Source organism: Alternaria burnsii (genome assembly GCF_013036055.1).
Source record: "Alternaria burnsii strain CBS107.38 chromosome Unknown 705, whole genome shotgun sequence".
Classification (NCBI taxonomy): domain Eukaryota; kingdom Fungi; phylum Ascomycota; class Dothideomycetes; order Pleosporales; family Pleosporaceae; genus Alternaria; species Alternaria burnsii.
In genome coordinates, this window is record NW_024066107.1 from 3,446,883 (window position 1) to 3,461,255 (window position 14,373).

At 50.0% G+C, this 14,373-nt stretch overlaps 3 protein-coding genes across 3 annotated transcripts; 2 read left to right on the forward strand and 1 right to left on the reverse strand.

Moving 5' to 3' along the window:
* Positions 1-90: 90 nt before the first annotated feature.
* Positions 91-4,603, reverse strand: GT037_001213 (nonselective cation channel; the record flags this gene model as incomplete). Its single annotated transcript, XM_038926260.1, has 4 exons — positions 91-1,155; positions 1,279-1,620; positions 2,333-4,118; positions 4,173-4,603. The coding sequence occupies 4 exons, from the start codon at positions 4,601-4,603 to the stop codon at positions 91-93; spliced, it is 3,624 nt and encodes a 1,207-aa protein (XP_038792116.1).
* A 3,312-nt stretch (positions 4,604-7,915) lies between these two features.
* GT037_001214 (uncharacterized protein) lies at positions 7,916-8,733 on the forward strand (the record flags this gene model as incomplete). The annotated part of the gene is made up of 2 exons (XM_038926261.1): positions 7,916-8,385; positions 8,436-8,733. The coding sequence occupies 2 exons, from the start codon at positions 7,916-7,918 to the stop codon at positions 8,731-8,733; spliced, it is 768 nt and encodes a 255-aa protein (XP_038792117.1).
* Positions 8,734-9,503: 770 nt separating this feature from the next.
* GT037_001215 (major facilitator superfamily domain containing protein 5) lies at positions 9,504-13,539 on the forward strand (the record flags this gene model as incomplete). The annotated part of the gene is made up of 8 exons (XM_038926262.1): positions 9,504-9,750; positions 9,803-10,501; positions 10,556-10,903; positions 10,959-10,978; positions 11,300-11,377; positions 11,809-11,902; positions 11,955-13,000; positions 13,237-13,539. 8 exons carry the CDS (start codon positions 9,504-9,506, stop codon positions 13,537-13,539), a joined length of 2,835 nt encoding a protein of 944 aa, XP_038792118.1.
* Positions 13,540-14,373: the final 834 nt, after the last annotated feature.

A 14,373-nucleotide genomic window follows, 5' to 3' on the forward strand; every position in this document is an offset into this window, starting at 1 on the left:
TACAGCAATTGAATACTTTTCAGGGCTGGCGGAAGTGGTATGATGAACGATATGAAGCATGCGGATTATGCGAATGTCCGTCGCCTTGTTTTACCAGCCCCTCCATCTAACCCAGACATCCACCACCGTATCTCCATCTGATTCTGAGTCGACCACGAGATACCATCCGAATCCTGCACCAGCCACGCATGCATGGTTTGGCCAAACCATAACCCTATCGCCAATCGTCAACTCGTTGCATTCGCTTCTATCGCCCTCCCATGTCAAGATACCGTGCTCTTGACTAATGCGTCCTACTATCCATCCCGTCTTATCTCCCCGCTCATCATATATGTGCTTGGCGGAGGCATTGCCCAGAGCAGATGTAACTATGCCCCAACCTGGGTAAGACTTGCAAGGTTCACGACCCATCGCTAGAGAGCCAGCTGACACGAGGGCCTCGGGCTTTGACCGCTCGTTATACACACTCGTCACTTCGACCAACATTCTAATGCCGATGTTCGATTTAGCGAGAGGCTGGAAGGATGACGTGGCTGCGCTAGAAGTAGATGGTGGTCTTGCATGTGTAGCGACTTGCTGGCAGTCTAGTACGGGGTATACCCCAGCATGCAGCTCAACGACATGGTCTTTCTGTAGTCGTCCAAGCACGTCGTGAAACTCCTGGACCTTGGGACTCGAACTTGATAGCATGTTCTGTGCTGCCGTCGCCGTGGGCGTCGCACCCACACTGAGCACCAATTTTCCGCTGAAGCTCTCTGGGACAGCCTCGATCGCTTTTTCCAAGCCCAGTAGCTCCTCAATTAAGCCATTTGCGGCATCATCTTCAGATGATCCACCATATGAATGTCCAAAATGCGAGTAAAAACCTTGCAGGAAACACACGGATTTTGGTTCCTGACTCTTCTCAACTACTCTTTTGACTAGAGAAGAAAAGTTCGAGGAGGAAGTTTTGATGCCAGCACGTTCATAACCAGTATCGATCTTGATAAAGACTCCCATCTCCACTTTGGTCTCAGAGGTGCTAAGTCGTTTGTGGAATTTGAGAAAAGCATTCTCGTTGTCGATGATTACGTTGATAGATCTGGGTTTCAGCTTCGAGGCCAGGGAAATGAGGCGTGGAATCCCAGATTGAGGCACGGGTACGCCATAGAGGACCTTGGAGGACGAGCGTTAGTTGCAAGTCTTTAGATTACGAATTACGAAAGCTGTTATGAAAGAAAACAAAGACACGAGTTGTCATCGGGGTGCACTCGAGAGAAAAAACATCTCAATACATACACTAGCTTCCCTCCCTTTCGCCTGCGCATCGCACAGCTCCGGCAACAAGTTCTCGGCCTCAGCAATTGTGCTAACGATAAAGTTCGCCGGACCACTTTCGCCGACTTGCACCTTTGATAGTTCAAGAGTCTTGTGGCTTTTGACGTGTGCACGAAATCCAACTTTGAGTTCCGCGCAGATGTTGAGCATGGCATCGCAATTGCGTCGTATGATAGCGCGGTCGAGGACGACGGCTGGAGTGGGTAGATCCTCTAACCTTTTGCCCAGGTATTGTGAGAGGAGAGAGGCGCGCGTAGGAAGCGGGTAAGCCGACAAAGGATTGATATCTGCCATCTTGATGTACTGGTAGTCGTGAGTACTGATGTTGTTGGTTGTTGGGGTGGTCACGGTTGTCAAGAAGGTGCAGCAATGGCTTTTAAACAAGTCCTACAAATTGCGTCGCAAAAGACTTCCAGATCAGGTGCTGAGCTGTGAGTCACTTTCCAATCCTTGGGCTTTAGATCTAGGTTCTTCTCTTTCCAAAATTTGTCGTGTTGTCTCTTATCGGCCGTAGGCGTTGTACGCGTTAGCCGTCGGACAAAGTATGTGCGATGCGGAACGGCCGCGCAGCTTTGTCGAACAGAATAATCACTTCGCAAGGCCGCGGATGTCCAACAGCTCTGGTGTGTAGTAAGCTGGGGGTAATGAATTCTGCTATCGTCGCGATGCTACCTCAATGTGGAAGATGTGCAATAAGCTGGGGGTAATAGTTTGCCGTTGGAGGTGGATCTACGGAGTTAGCATAGAGTGGGGTGTTGCATCGCGACGTCTTGTGTGGGTCCGACATGAGAAGCGCTGATACGTGACAATAAGCATGCTCGCATGAAGGAATGTATCGGTGTAATTGATGAAGAAGTATGAAGTGCCAAGATACAATCTAGTCTGTGTACCGAAACCGTCACAAGGTCTTTCATACGCAGTATGCAGACCGCCAAAGCGCCTCTTAAGAGCCCGGCCCTGGCCACACACTGCTCAATCTCCTCCTTCGCCCAGCCATTGCACTTCCTGGACTAACACTCCTCGTGCCCATGCCCGTTGCCGCAAAACTATTCTCAAGTATAGCATCTTCAAGGTCATCTTCCTCTTCGATTCTCTGCACTATATCGGCTGGTGGCTCTTCTTCAAACACAGCCTGCAAATCGGCATGTGGACTCAACTGTTTCCAGCTTCTCCAAAATCCAATGTCCTGCAACCAAGTTGTGCGTTTTGAGGGCCCGGGACCATTGATGCTGAGTTGGCGCCGTGGCTTCCACAGGTAACGACGCTCGTAGTGGGAGATGGCAAGAAGGATAGGGAAGTTCAAGATTCGTATCGCTGAGACATTGATCTTGTGAAACCATCGTGGCGATAGGATGAACTTGAGAGGGAGTAAGATTATGAATGCGAGTAGATTGAAAGGTGGTCGATAGGCGAACAGAGAATCGGATTTTACACCTTCGAAAGTGAGCACCGCGCGACGGAACTGGATTTCTGCCGTCGCATCTGCGGCGATCTTGCTAAAGGTGTTGGACAAGATCGATACCAAGACTGTCAAGAATAGGGTGTTACCCAGGAAGGCGTAGATGACCATTAGGGTAGGACCGAGAATCTCATGGAAACCAGGAGCTTCATCAATGCCAGTGCCGTCCAGACCGAACCAGATCCAAAGCATCCATTTTGAGATGGTGATAGAGTTTGGTGAGTCTTCGTAGCCGACTGCTGGATTGCTTATACTCAGCCATTTGAGCGCCAACAAGAAGCCACCGAAACACCATACAGCGATTAGACTGAGAGCGGTGAACTCCTTCACCATTGCTCTTAGTGCAATGAACAACATGTTCTCCGGCATAAGGTTGAATGCGATCCGTGGGAACAGGATTGGCGACGCGACAGCCAGAACGTCGAGAGCTTGTCTGCCCGTCTCGTCTTGACCCATCATCCACCCGTGACATCGCATGCCAAGGTATATAAGGAAGATGCCGGCAAATGTGACATCTAAGAACGCCCAGAGCTCCTGCGTGTGTACTTCCCAGCCATGCTCAAGACAGGATGTAAGTTCATCGAGCACCCAGCCGCTACCGTACAGTAAGAACGTGATCTCGGCACCAGTCAGAAAATGGTCTTTGCGCATAGTCATGCACCAGCAGTAGAGTGCGAGTAGTGTGATGAACTGTACCACCTCGATGATGTTGCGTGTTCTGGGTACCATAAGACGATACTGGTTTAGTGTCGGCGCCTTCCGTGGGTCGTAGAGGGAGATGGGCTTGTGCTTGTAATGATCTGGTATGATATCCATGTATACAGTGGGGGTATACACGATACGCCCGCGATATATAGCATCGATGACTTTTTGGCTTGCAGAACCAGCTAGCAATACCTTACTCTCGGAGACGATAGCCACCTCCAGCGCTGTTAGTTTACCCTCATAATCCCCCTGGCCCTGGTACTCTGAGCTATGACGCGGCGGACAGCGTTCATCTGGCGCACCTTGGAACGGCTGGAAAGGAGCTACCATAATTTGCGCCAGAAGTAACAGACCAGCCTTGCCTGTGGACTCTTCGTCGTGCCGTCGCAGCACTTTCATAGCAACCAGCTCGCAAAGATTCGCGCGCGTTAGGTCAACGGTTTGATGATGTTGCTGAAACTGTTGCTCTCGAAGGAACTGCATTCGATTGACAAGCAGACAGTACACGATGGAAATATCTTCTTCGTCGTAGAGGCGATCCACTAATGGCTTTACGATGAGCACGTTCATGCGAGGCTCTCGGAGCTGATCCACGGTATACGGGTCCTCAATTACTGCCAGGACAAGGCGTCGTATCCTAAAATAAGATTAATATCAAACTCAGGCTCCTTACCTGCCGCAATACACATACCTGTGGATATTGAAGTAAGTCTTCTTGTTATTGTTCAGATCGGGCGCACTAGCAGTTCTCTCAAGCATTGGCTCGCCTTGACCGTTGAAGCATCCGTCAGCGCCAGCGTAGTCCTCCTCAGGGAGCAATGTCTCCTGTTCCTCTCTACTCTTTGCGGACCTCAATGCATCGCTCAGCGTTCTCTGGTTTTCCATCATATGAGGGCGCTTCAAGTACTTTCTGAACTCGATGTGCCTTGACGGCTTTCGTTGAGGTGAGGGCCTGCGCGCAGTAGGTGAGACATCCTCGCCGCCATTGCTAGAGGGTGCGATAGCACTATCATTACTGTCGTGGCTTTTGGTGGGATTTGGGTTGAACGGTGGTCGAGTAAAGGTACCGTAGGCGGGACTACCACTTCTGTTCCAATCTGGGCTTGACGTCGGGCCTGACATGTGAGGCTGCTGCCAGCCTTAGGTAACAGTAACAGGAGGAGTCCAGTAGGCTGCACAGGGTTGGGTTGGAGCGGGTCTTTTCCAGGGCTGAACGGGACGAAAGTGGATAAGCCTGAGGTCCGTAGAAGCTTGGATAGCAAAAGCTGCCACGATCTATCGAACTTCAATGCGCTTCACGCGTCGCGAAAAATAGTCATCAATTCTACTCAGCGACAATGTATAAGTAGTCTTGTCACAACTGATGTCTTTTCGTGGATGCTGATAAGGTGGGAAAAAGGAAGCATGGACCGCTGCACCGATTGCAGGGTCGGCAAGTGAAGTTTCACGCTAACTCTATTCGGTATAGATCTTCATGATCATCTGCGACGTCACTCTGTGACACTATCTCGAAGCTGCTAATTCTCACAAGAACGTGTTTGAATAGAACCAATTTGGTCCTTATACAACTATTCTCATATGCTTTGCTAATGTCAACACAAGGATGCACCATCATACAAGTGAAGATTGAAGGTCTGTTACTTTGTAGTCGCACACGTGAGCTACCTTGCCGAGTTACGCCATGATTGCGGGATTAACCTTCGCAACAAACAAAGAGGAGACGTAGCATTGCAGAAACTATCGGTGAGGAAAATGAGGCTGAAAGGGAGATAGCTAAGCCAATCTTTACCCATTTAATTGGCGAATTTGCACTCGTGGCCGACTGGGTTGGTTGACATACACAAGCTGCATCTTGAAGCGGAGTCTTCGAGATACGTGCCTCAATACACTCCAGTCCTCCACTGAGAAATACATTACATGTACTACCTAGCCAACCAGGGCATGTTAACTCCCACTGTTATCTACCTGTTGTTCTCGGAGGTCTCTCAATCGGACCGAATCAATCCTGTGGCCCCTACATTGAAGCCAAGCGGTGCTTGAGACCTTTCCTTCCACCAGATCTAGTAGCAGTGTCAGCTGTGTTTTGATCATTTGACTCTCACTATCCATTACCCCGTGGACTTCATTGTGGTCGTTTCGGGCTCCTTCAAGTCGATAGATTCCTGTGGGTTCAATGTTCGGGAAAGATAATTTGGAAGGTCACGGCCGGCTAAAACACTAGTCAAAATATCTTTCATGAAATCTGTTTTGTACTGCTCTTCCTGCGGAGTGCAGTCACCATTTTGCGAAGTCAATATAGTGTTCTGTGAGAAATTTGCGCAAGGGATCGGTATACTGATAAAAGCGATGGATGCTGTTGATCACGTTTTTCCCAAGCGTGTAACGCGCGCCGTCTGGGCACTTGTGATGAAATAGTTCCAAGATGACGCAGAAAACGATCTTCAACGAGATCGGATCTTCTGATAGTCCTCAGAATCTGTAGAGGACAATCAATCGATGATACCGGGATTTGATGACACTTGACATGGATGAAGTGCCATCAGGTGAATACTGTAGGTCGGGAACGTTGCCAGTCTGAAGGACAGTAACGTAGTCCTTGATAATGCTTGGCTGCTCAGCCGTCAAATCTACCATATCGCTATGTATTCGCTTACAGTGAAGAGCTATTCTTGGGGATCGCTTGAACAGAATATCCTTGTGTACTTAGATGCGCGTAGTATCACGAAGATGAGGCTCGCAAATGAGTAAAGTGATCATTCCGGCAGTTGAACTAGAGGACCGGTGTTAGATCGAAAACGTGATTCGGGAAGTGGAGTAATACTTCTCCACCATATCTCAAAATTCCAGAAATTCTTTTAGTACTCGTGCTATGGCGAGATGGGTTGTGCTTCGCTTGTATCTGGCCAAGAGGTTTCATAAACTATCAATGAGGGCGGTCAAAACCAGGGTCCACCATTGATCACCTAGATTCGTCACGTCCCAGTGATACACGGAGCGTTCTTTTACCGGAATGCGTCATCCGTATTCTTCACTTACAAACACTGGCCAACGTGCTTTGAAGAGCTGGGTATACAGAGTTATCGTTACACCGCACTCATCCAAATAAGGACTTGATGCTAAAGCATTTCTTTCACGAAAGCTGATCGTGCTTTTTTGCATGATGGTAGCAAATGGGCAACTGGTGACGCGAGGGTTGAGTTGAACTATGCTGGGTACAAGATGAGGATAACCATGGGATAGGTCAGCGGTAACAAGGACTCGAAATGGAGAGCGAACGTAATTCCAAGTTGATGCGTCTAATGCTGTGAGATTGAGAATCCTGTTTGCACGATCGTTCAAGGTGGAGTCCGCGTGATAAGGAGTACCTAGGTATTGTTGGGGTTGATGATATGCGTTCATCATTCCCAGCTTGACATGGATATCTAAATGAGGCTCGCTCGGTCGTTGGGCTAGCCTACCTACGAATGAGGTGTCATCATGTTCATGCCTAGTACAATTTTCCGTTTTGGTCTCTGCCACCTCCGCCTTCCCCAAGTTCAAGTCTGTGGCACCCAAGAGATCACGCGTCACCAAGTAAGACATGTGATCCATCCGGAAAGGCTTTCGTTCCATGCACCATCATTGCTACTGATCCTATCCACAACGAAAGCAATATTTTGGTCAGTGTTCCGCAGTTGGTGCATCCTTTCAGTTCGCATTGCTACGCCAATAGCGAGCGGAAAATGTAGCGCGACCACGCGCTATACACTATAACTACTCCGATCACGTTATCTGGCTCAGGCAAATGGCCTGTTTCCCTACTGGAGGCGCGATGGCGGGAAAAGCTTACCAGCAATAGTGCAGCGTGCGGCAAAGGAGAGACACTGCGCGAAATCCACGCTGAAGCAAATAAGATTCTGTAAGATATTCTAGGTATGTCACAATGGTTTATGTGGCGTGGACCCTTCGAGTAGTGCGTCGGCATCACATGACTCCGCGATGTCGTGACAAAAGAACTGAGTTGTCCACCCAAAATGCCATTGTCTCACTTAAGGCAATGCCTACACACGGAGCTCGTCTCCGCCTTTGAATCGCACCGTTCTTTCGAACAGTCATCGCCTGTACAACCAGGATGACCCACATTTTACGTGATAACAGTCGCGGCACCAATGGAATCGTCGAGATTCGCTCGCCGGTACTCTCAGTCCTTTACACCTGGCGTGCCTGCCCGAAAGAAAGGCGTGATGATTTGTATCGTTGGTGCCTGACAGGCATCTATCCGTATTGAGATAAGCGAACGGAGACGATTATCTTTGCAGGAGATAGATCGGGTCTACTCAAGGTTACACTCCTTCTCTTCGACTAAATTCGGAAGTACTCGCAATCACTCGCAACCCATTCTTCACCGTGATCGACATCTTGATTCCTTCGCTGCTCTTTCGAACTTGTGCAGCCATGCCCTCTGACTCTTTCAAGGACTACTATGCTGACCTTGGGCTCGAACTTGGGGCTTCGGCTGGAGCCATTAAGAAGGCGTTCCAGGATCTTGCTAAGAAACATCATCCAGACAAATCAGGTATAGCAGACGCCACGATCTTCCGCCGCGTCCGCGAAGCTTTTGAGAAGCTCTCGGACTCAGAGTATCGCGCTCAATACGATCGCTCCTACTGGCGCAGGAAGTTTCAGAATGACGACATTCCGACTCAAGAACAGAACCGCGGTGGAGGCGAAGAAAACTTTGGTGGCACACGTAATACAAATCATGACGCTGAGACTCAAGAAGCCCGTAGCGCAAGTCCACCGCCTGTCAAGCCGCAACGCAAGCCCAACGAGCCAAGTTGGCAGTACTTCTTGGGCAAGGCCTATACCACATGGCAAAAGGAGGAGGCCGCTTACCGTGTGAGACACCCTGAAGTGCATGAGAGGTATGTAGACCAGTTTGCTCGTACCTGATATATACTAAAGCCCTTCCTAGTCCGCTCAGCAGTGGCCCGCCTACTCCCAAGCCTGGAGGTATGGCACATGGCATGGTCGTTCTGATGTCTCACCCCTGCGTCCAACAGAGTTGCGTCTACAAGAGCACAGCGTGGCGCCTCCAGGCCGGCGGCGGAGACCATTGCGTATTTTGTATGGTTGTTCACACCGGGGGTAGGAGATGTCCTGGCTGTGAGGTGCTGGCATGTAAGGCTTGTCTCGAAAAGGTTCGCGCATTGGAACGGAGCCCTTTTGAGGGATTAAGATCGAAGGCGCAGTACTGCTCGTCCGGTAGTTGAAGTGGAAGGTGGGATCGTGTGCAAGATGGGTCGTGATGGCAATCTTTAAGGCAATGTCAGATAGGATTGGAGATAGCAAGATGTGCAGAATTCAATGGACAAGACGTCATATATATGATGCATGATCTCTGAGCATGCTCCCAACGCTTCAACTCCAGCATCGTCGTGACAGCGCAAATATGCAAAGCCGATTTTGCTGATGGTGGTTGTGAGTAGTTATCGTCACAGCTGAAACGTCATATTTGGGTTTCACGCGGCAGGAACAACCGACGGCGGAGCTGCCGCCCCTGACGGTGCATTGACCCCGCACATCCAAGACCTGGGCACGGGCTTGCATCATTGTCGCGCTCCAGCGTCCCACATTTTAGAAACGCCGTGGTGTGTCACTCCACTTATGGACGCGCAATCCGTCCAAGCCTATCGTCAGCCCGTCCCGCGAGGATGACCCCATGTATGGTACCTAGTCTTGTGCCGCTCCGCAGGCCTTCATTGGGATCAGCTTGTCCGGGTGCACGAGGCGGACGATCTATTTGCAACCGCTGCAAGTTAGCATACCGTGTTCGTATCTCCTGGTTGGCGGCGTTAGCACGGGACAGCAGCATTCCAATCCAATCCATTCACCGGACCCTTCCGGAACTAGTGCCATTTACAACCTCTTCACACATTGAGACCTTAGACTTCTACATTCCTCCGTGTTTGCTGGACATACACTTTACAACAACCGACCGACGCTTTTCGCTCATTTTCAACAACATTAGTCCACATTCAACATGGACCTTTACCGAGCTACATTCGCTGGATCGCTGCTGCTCAATGCACTCGCATTCTACCAGTCGCACCGCTCACGCAAGGCGGCTGTCGTAGAGACAGCGACTACAGACAAGAAGGATGAACACGAGCATTTAGAGCCTGACTTGGAAGGCCTAAGCAAGTTGAAGAAGCGCTTCTTTCTGATTTATTTGCTGGTCAACGCTGCAGACTGGCTCCAAGGACCATATATCTATCCTATCTACAAAGGTGCACTCGAACGACCTTTGTATTGGAATTTGGAATGCTAACAAAAGTATAGATGAAAAGGGTCTCCCAGAAGAAACAGTCGCGTTCCTGTTTCTCATAGGCTTCATCTCCGCCGGTATCTCTGCGTCTTTCGTAGGCACTCTAGCAGACCGATACGGACGTAAGACGGCATGCTTGGGATACTGCGCCCTCTACTCCCTATCATGCGCCACGCTCTTGTCCGACAACATCTACGTTCTCTTCTTTGGTCGCATCCTCGGTGGTGTATGCGCAACTGTTCTTTGGAGCGTCTTCGAAAGTTGGATGGTGGCTGAGTTCAATCAGCTCATGCTTCCGGACGGCGAACCCCATCTGAGTGCGATATTCAGCACGATGACTACTTCAAACACATGTGTGGCTATCGGTGCGGGTGTCTTCGCAGAGTGGGCGGTTAGGATGACAGGCACGGCAAAGACACCCTTCATGGCTTCTATTGGCTGCTTGAGTCTGTCTTTCCTCGCTATCTCAAAGTACTGGGGGGAGAATTATGGGACGAGCAGCCGCAGAGCTTCAGAAACTGAAGGGCTGCTCCAGCAAGAGGAAGCTACCCCAGCTCCGCCAGCCACGTCTGCTCTCCGAACGATTTTGCGCGATCGCAACATCATGATGCTTGCATTGGTATCGGGCTTCTTCGAGGGGTCTCTTTTTCTGTTCATCTTCTTCAAATTCCCAGCGTTGAAGCTCAGCCATAAACTGGCGGGCTCAACTGACGGTAAGCAATACTCCATCCAGCTGAAGCCGGGTTCACAGAGCTAACATCTACCAGAACTTCCGTTTGGTCTCATTTTCGCCATCTTGATGTGTTCTATGATGTTTGGTTCTCTCCTTTACAAACACCTCTCCACATCCGCAACACCTGTGTCAGCGCAAAAAATGCTTACAGGCATCCTCGCAGTTTCATCCGCGTGCTTCTTTGTTCCTGGCCACTTCCGCGATGAGCGCCTCACATTGTGGTGCTTTTGCATTTTTGAGTTGTGCTGCGGAGTTTACTATCCTGCAATGGGCTCGCTGAAGAGCAAGCTCGTTGAGGATGGTTCGAGAGCCAGCATTTATGGCATTCTTCGAATTCCGCTGAATGTTTTTGTTGTGCTTGCTCTAAGCACTACGAAAGAAGGTAAGCACTAGTACTTTGTCTAGATCCGAGGACCAAGAACTAACTATCAGCCCAGGCGAGGCGCATCGCGATACGGTGTTTACCACCTGCAGTCTGCTCTTGGTGGCGGCTGCAATAGTCGTTCACAAGACACTATCGTGATCTCATTATTATCCACTTTCCTATTTAGTCTATTCGCATGGCGCTAAGGATAAACATAACCTCGGGGAAACATGTTGTATAATTATCATCAACAAGCCTCCCGTAAAGCGGAGCAACACCCAAGATAGACACATCGCGAAATAGCGATTTACACAAACGATACCCACATTTCCTTTCGTAGAACACAGATCCTATGACATCATGCATTGCGACGCGATTTTGGAAGGCACGTCCTGAAACACGCGCTTTGTTCAGGAGAGCGTCGAGACAAAGACACGGCCGAAACAAGACTTGATGATGATCAACGGCCCACATGTGCCCCGCCGCTTCATCGTACGTTGTGCGGCTAATGAACTTCCCCGTCATCCACTAGTCGCTCCCTCGCTCTCAATGGTGCGAAGATAGCGGCATGCGGCTTGAGCGGGGTTTCGTATGATCAAGGCCGCACAGGTCCTTGGACGTTCTTGCTCCCTCAACGCTAAATCTGTAACGGGGCATTACCTGATGTTTGGTTGTGATAAGCGCTCGGCAGATGTACACGTAACACTGTTGGTCGTTCCGCTGTTGTCGTTTCGCACGTCCTTGGCACGTTCTAAAGGACCGACATCACGCAGCCGGACTAGGGGCGGAGTCGTTTGAGGGTTTACATGTCGCGTTTGTCTTCCGATAACTTGAATTCATCTTTGTTTCCTCCTCCCTTCACCCTGCTTTCTCTTTTTTTGTACGCTTGACGCGATCGTTACCTCCACCGATTCAACTCGGAGGTTATACATCACGGTCTTTCCTCGACTCGACTCAACTCTCCCACTATCTACAACGTCACTCTTTCACCCGCCACGATGTTTCGGTCTTTCGGTGGTACGTTCGATCAAATCAGTTTTGATTGTAAACTTGCTTACAAGTCTCCCAGCCCGTATATTCGCAGGAGTATTCGTGGTCGTTTTCCTCATCGTCATTTTCCACAACGAAGAATCCGCTGGCACGGCTCTACTTCCTTATCTCCCTGTCCTCCCATCAACAGGCTCTTCACAATCATCCTCGATACTTCAAGCATGGATAAAAGACCGATCTGCGCTGTCAGAAAAGTCGTGGAAGAAGAGCGTTGAACTCCGCGATCAGATGGCGAAGCAGCATCCGGACAACCCGAAGATTCCATTCTTCCCAATGGACTTCTTAAAATACCCATTCACAATCTGGGACTTCTTCCCAGCGACATGGACATGCCCCCATGACATCCAACGTGTTGGCCGACTCGGTGACGGAGGAAAGTGGGTCTGCGGAATGAATGTCTACGAGAGTCTTCCTGCCCCCAAGTCCGCGTCTGCGACCATCGGATCACAGGAGCCCCTATCGAGCGCACAAGACGGTCTCGTCATGTATAGCTTCGGTATCAACGGTGAATCCTCTTTCGAAGCCGAAATGCTCGAACGTATTCCTAGCGCCCGTATCTGGGGCTACGACTTCTCGGTCGATGCCTGGGGCCCGCAAATCGCAGAGAAGCATCGCCATCGAACATTCTTCAAGAAGGTCGGCCTAGGCAAGGAGGACAAGCATGACTCGGAGCCGCCATTCTGGACTCTACCTAGTTTGATGAAGCAGAATAACCACACCTACATCGATATTCTGAAAATCGATATCGAAGGCAGTGAATACGACGCTTTAGACACAATGATGAACGCTTTCGACAACATGAAAACAGCATCTGGAAAGTCCGTCCTGCCTATTGGTCAGGTTATGATCGAACTCCACCTTGGCGACGGAATCAACACCGAAAACGCGAACGCCGGCGGTAACGTAGACTTTGGGCGGTTTAGAGCTTGGTGGGAGAGGCTGGAACGCATGGGCATGCGACCCGTGTGGATGGAGATCAATCTCTTTGCCGTCACTTTGGGAAAGAGCAAGGCGAACCCAAGGTGTACGGAGTATGTTTGGGTCAACGCTAAGGACCAGAGAAGTGTCCTTTGGAATATCTAGATAGTATCTGGTCCGAAGATCAGCGGTGTTTGGGGCCTCGAAGTGGCATTTTTGAAAATTTCAGGTATAACCCAATCATATTTTTCCTATTTGTGACAATACTAGTCGTTGTCGAGGTACGTAAAGCTGGGATATCGCCACTTTCCCAAATCCCAGAGTACTGGAAGTTGGCATGTGCCGCATGATGTCAGATTGAGGCTTGACTGAATACGATCTAGCGTTCAATGTTACGCCCCCTCTATCCATCTCATGGAGCTGCACTTGACCAAGCATCCGTTCCGCAACCATTCAACAAGACTGAAAAAGACACAAATCATCGATCAAACAACGATCCGCTCCTTGTGGGGTTTCCAAGGTCGGTAAGCCTTCTCTCAAACCTACTACCGACGCCTCACATCCTGCGCCTTGCCCGGGCAACTAGCGTTTCGGCCGCCGAACACCGTCCGCGTTACACAAACAGCCTCGCAATCTACATCAGTGTCCAGGCGTTTTGTCCAGATGCTTTGCTGCCGACCTTGTAGAGACTGCGATTATGCGGATCCGCTACAGGTGGTCCAGAGCCGGTTCTCATATTAAGGAGGTCGCAATCTTAAGGATGAGGTTTGTTGGCTGAAACTTACAGTAAGCTTCAATTAGATTTCCCCACGATCCGCTATCCCATCTTGGTCGCGTGCACCGATGCCAGGGTCCAATATCCGAAGAGCGACCGTTGGTAAGCCCTAGAAACCTAGAAGCGTATGTTCTCCTGTGTATCTCAACAGTCAACAAGCCACGTCGAGGATGGTATCCTGGGTTACTGTGCATCGTGCTACCTAGACTCTGACGACTGATCCGAAACCAACGCCAAGCGCCGAGACATTGGCAGCCATCGCTTCTAGTAGTCTGACTGCCCGGGGAGAACGAAGAAGGTTATGTCGCCTGAATTCAAGGGCCGCACGACTCCAGGATCATGAATGATATTCGGGTTGGACAGCTTGCTTCTGATGGGAGAGGCTACAGCTACACTAGGTCTTGAAGCTGTGGTCGGACGACCTGAGTAGACTATTTTCGTATGAAGCGGGTCGGACCGAACAACGTTGAGAGCGCGTGTACGTCATGGAGAGAAGTAGGTAAGATTTTGGTAGCGCGAGGGAATGGAGGTGAACTGTTGTGCTCATCTTATCCACATCCATGAACGCAAATATTGTTGGCAACTCCATACTTCTCTACAAGGCGATGGAGAGTGCGAATGAGACCGCGTGCGTGCTGGTGTAAAAACATGTCACCAGATCTTGCCTGCTAACATTGGTATATTAGATTAAGGAACTGTCAGGCCAGCCCCACACATTGGATACAAGGCATTCTACAGGTACAGC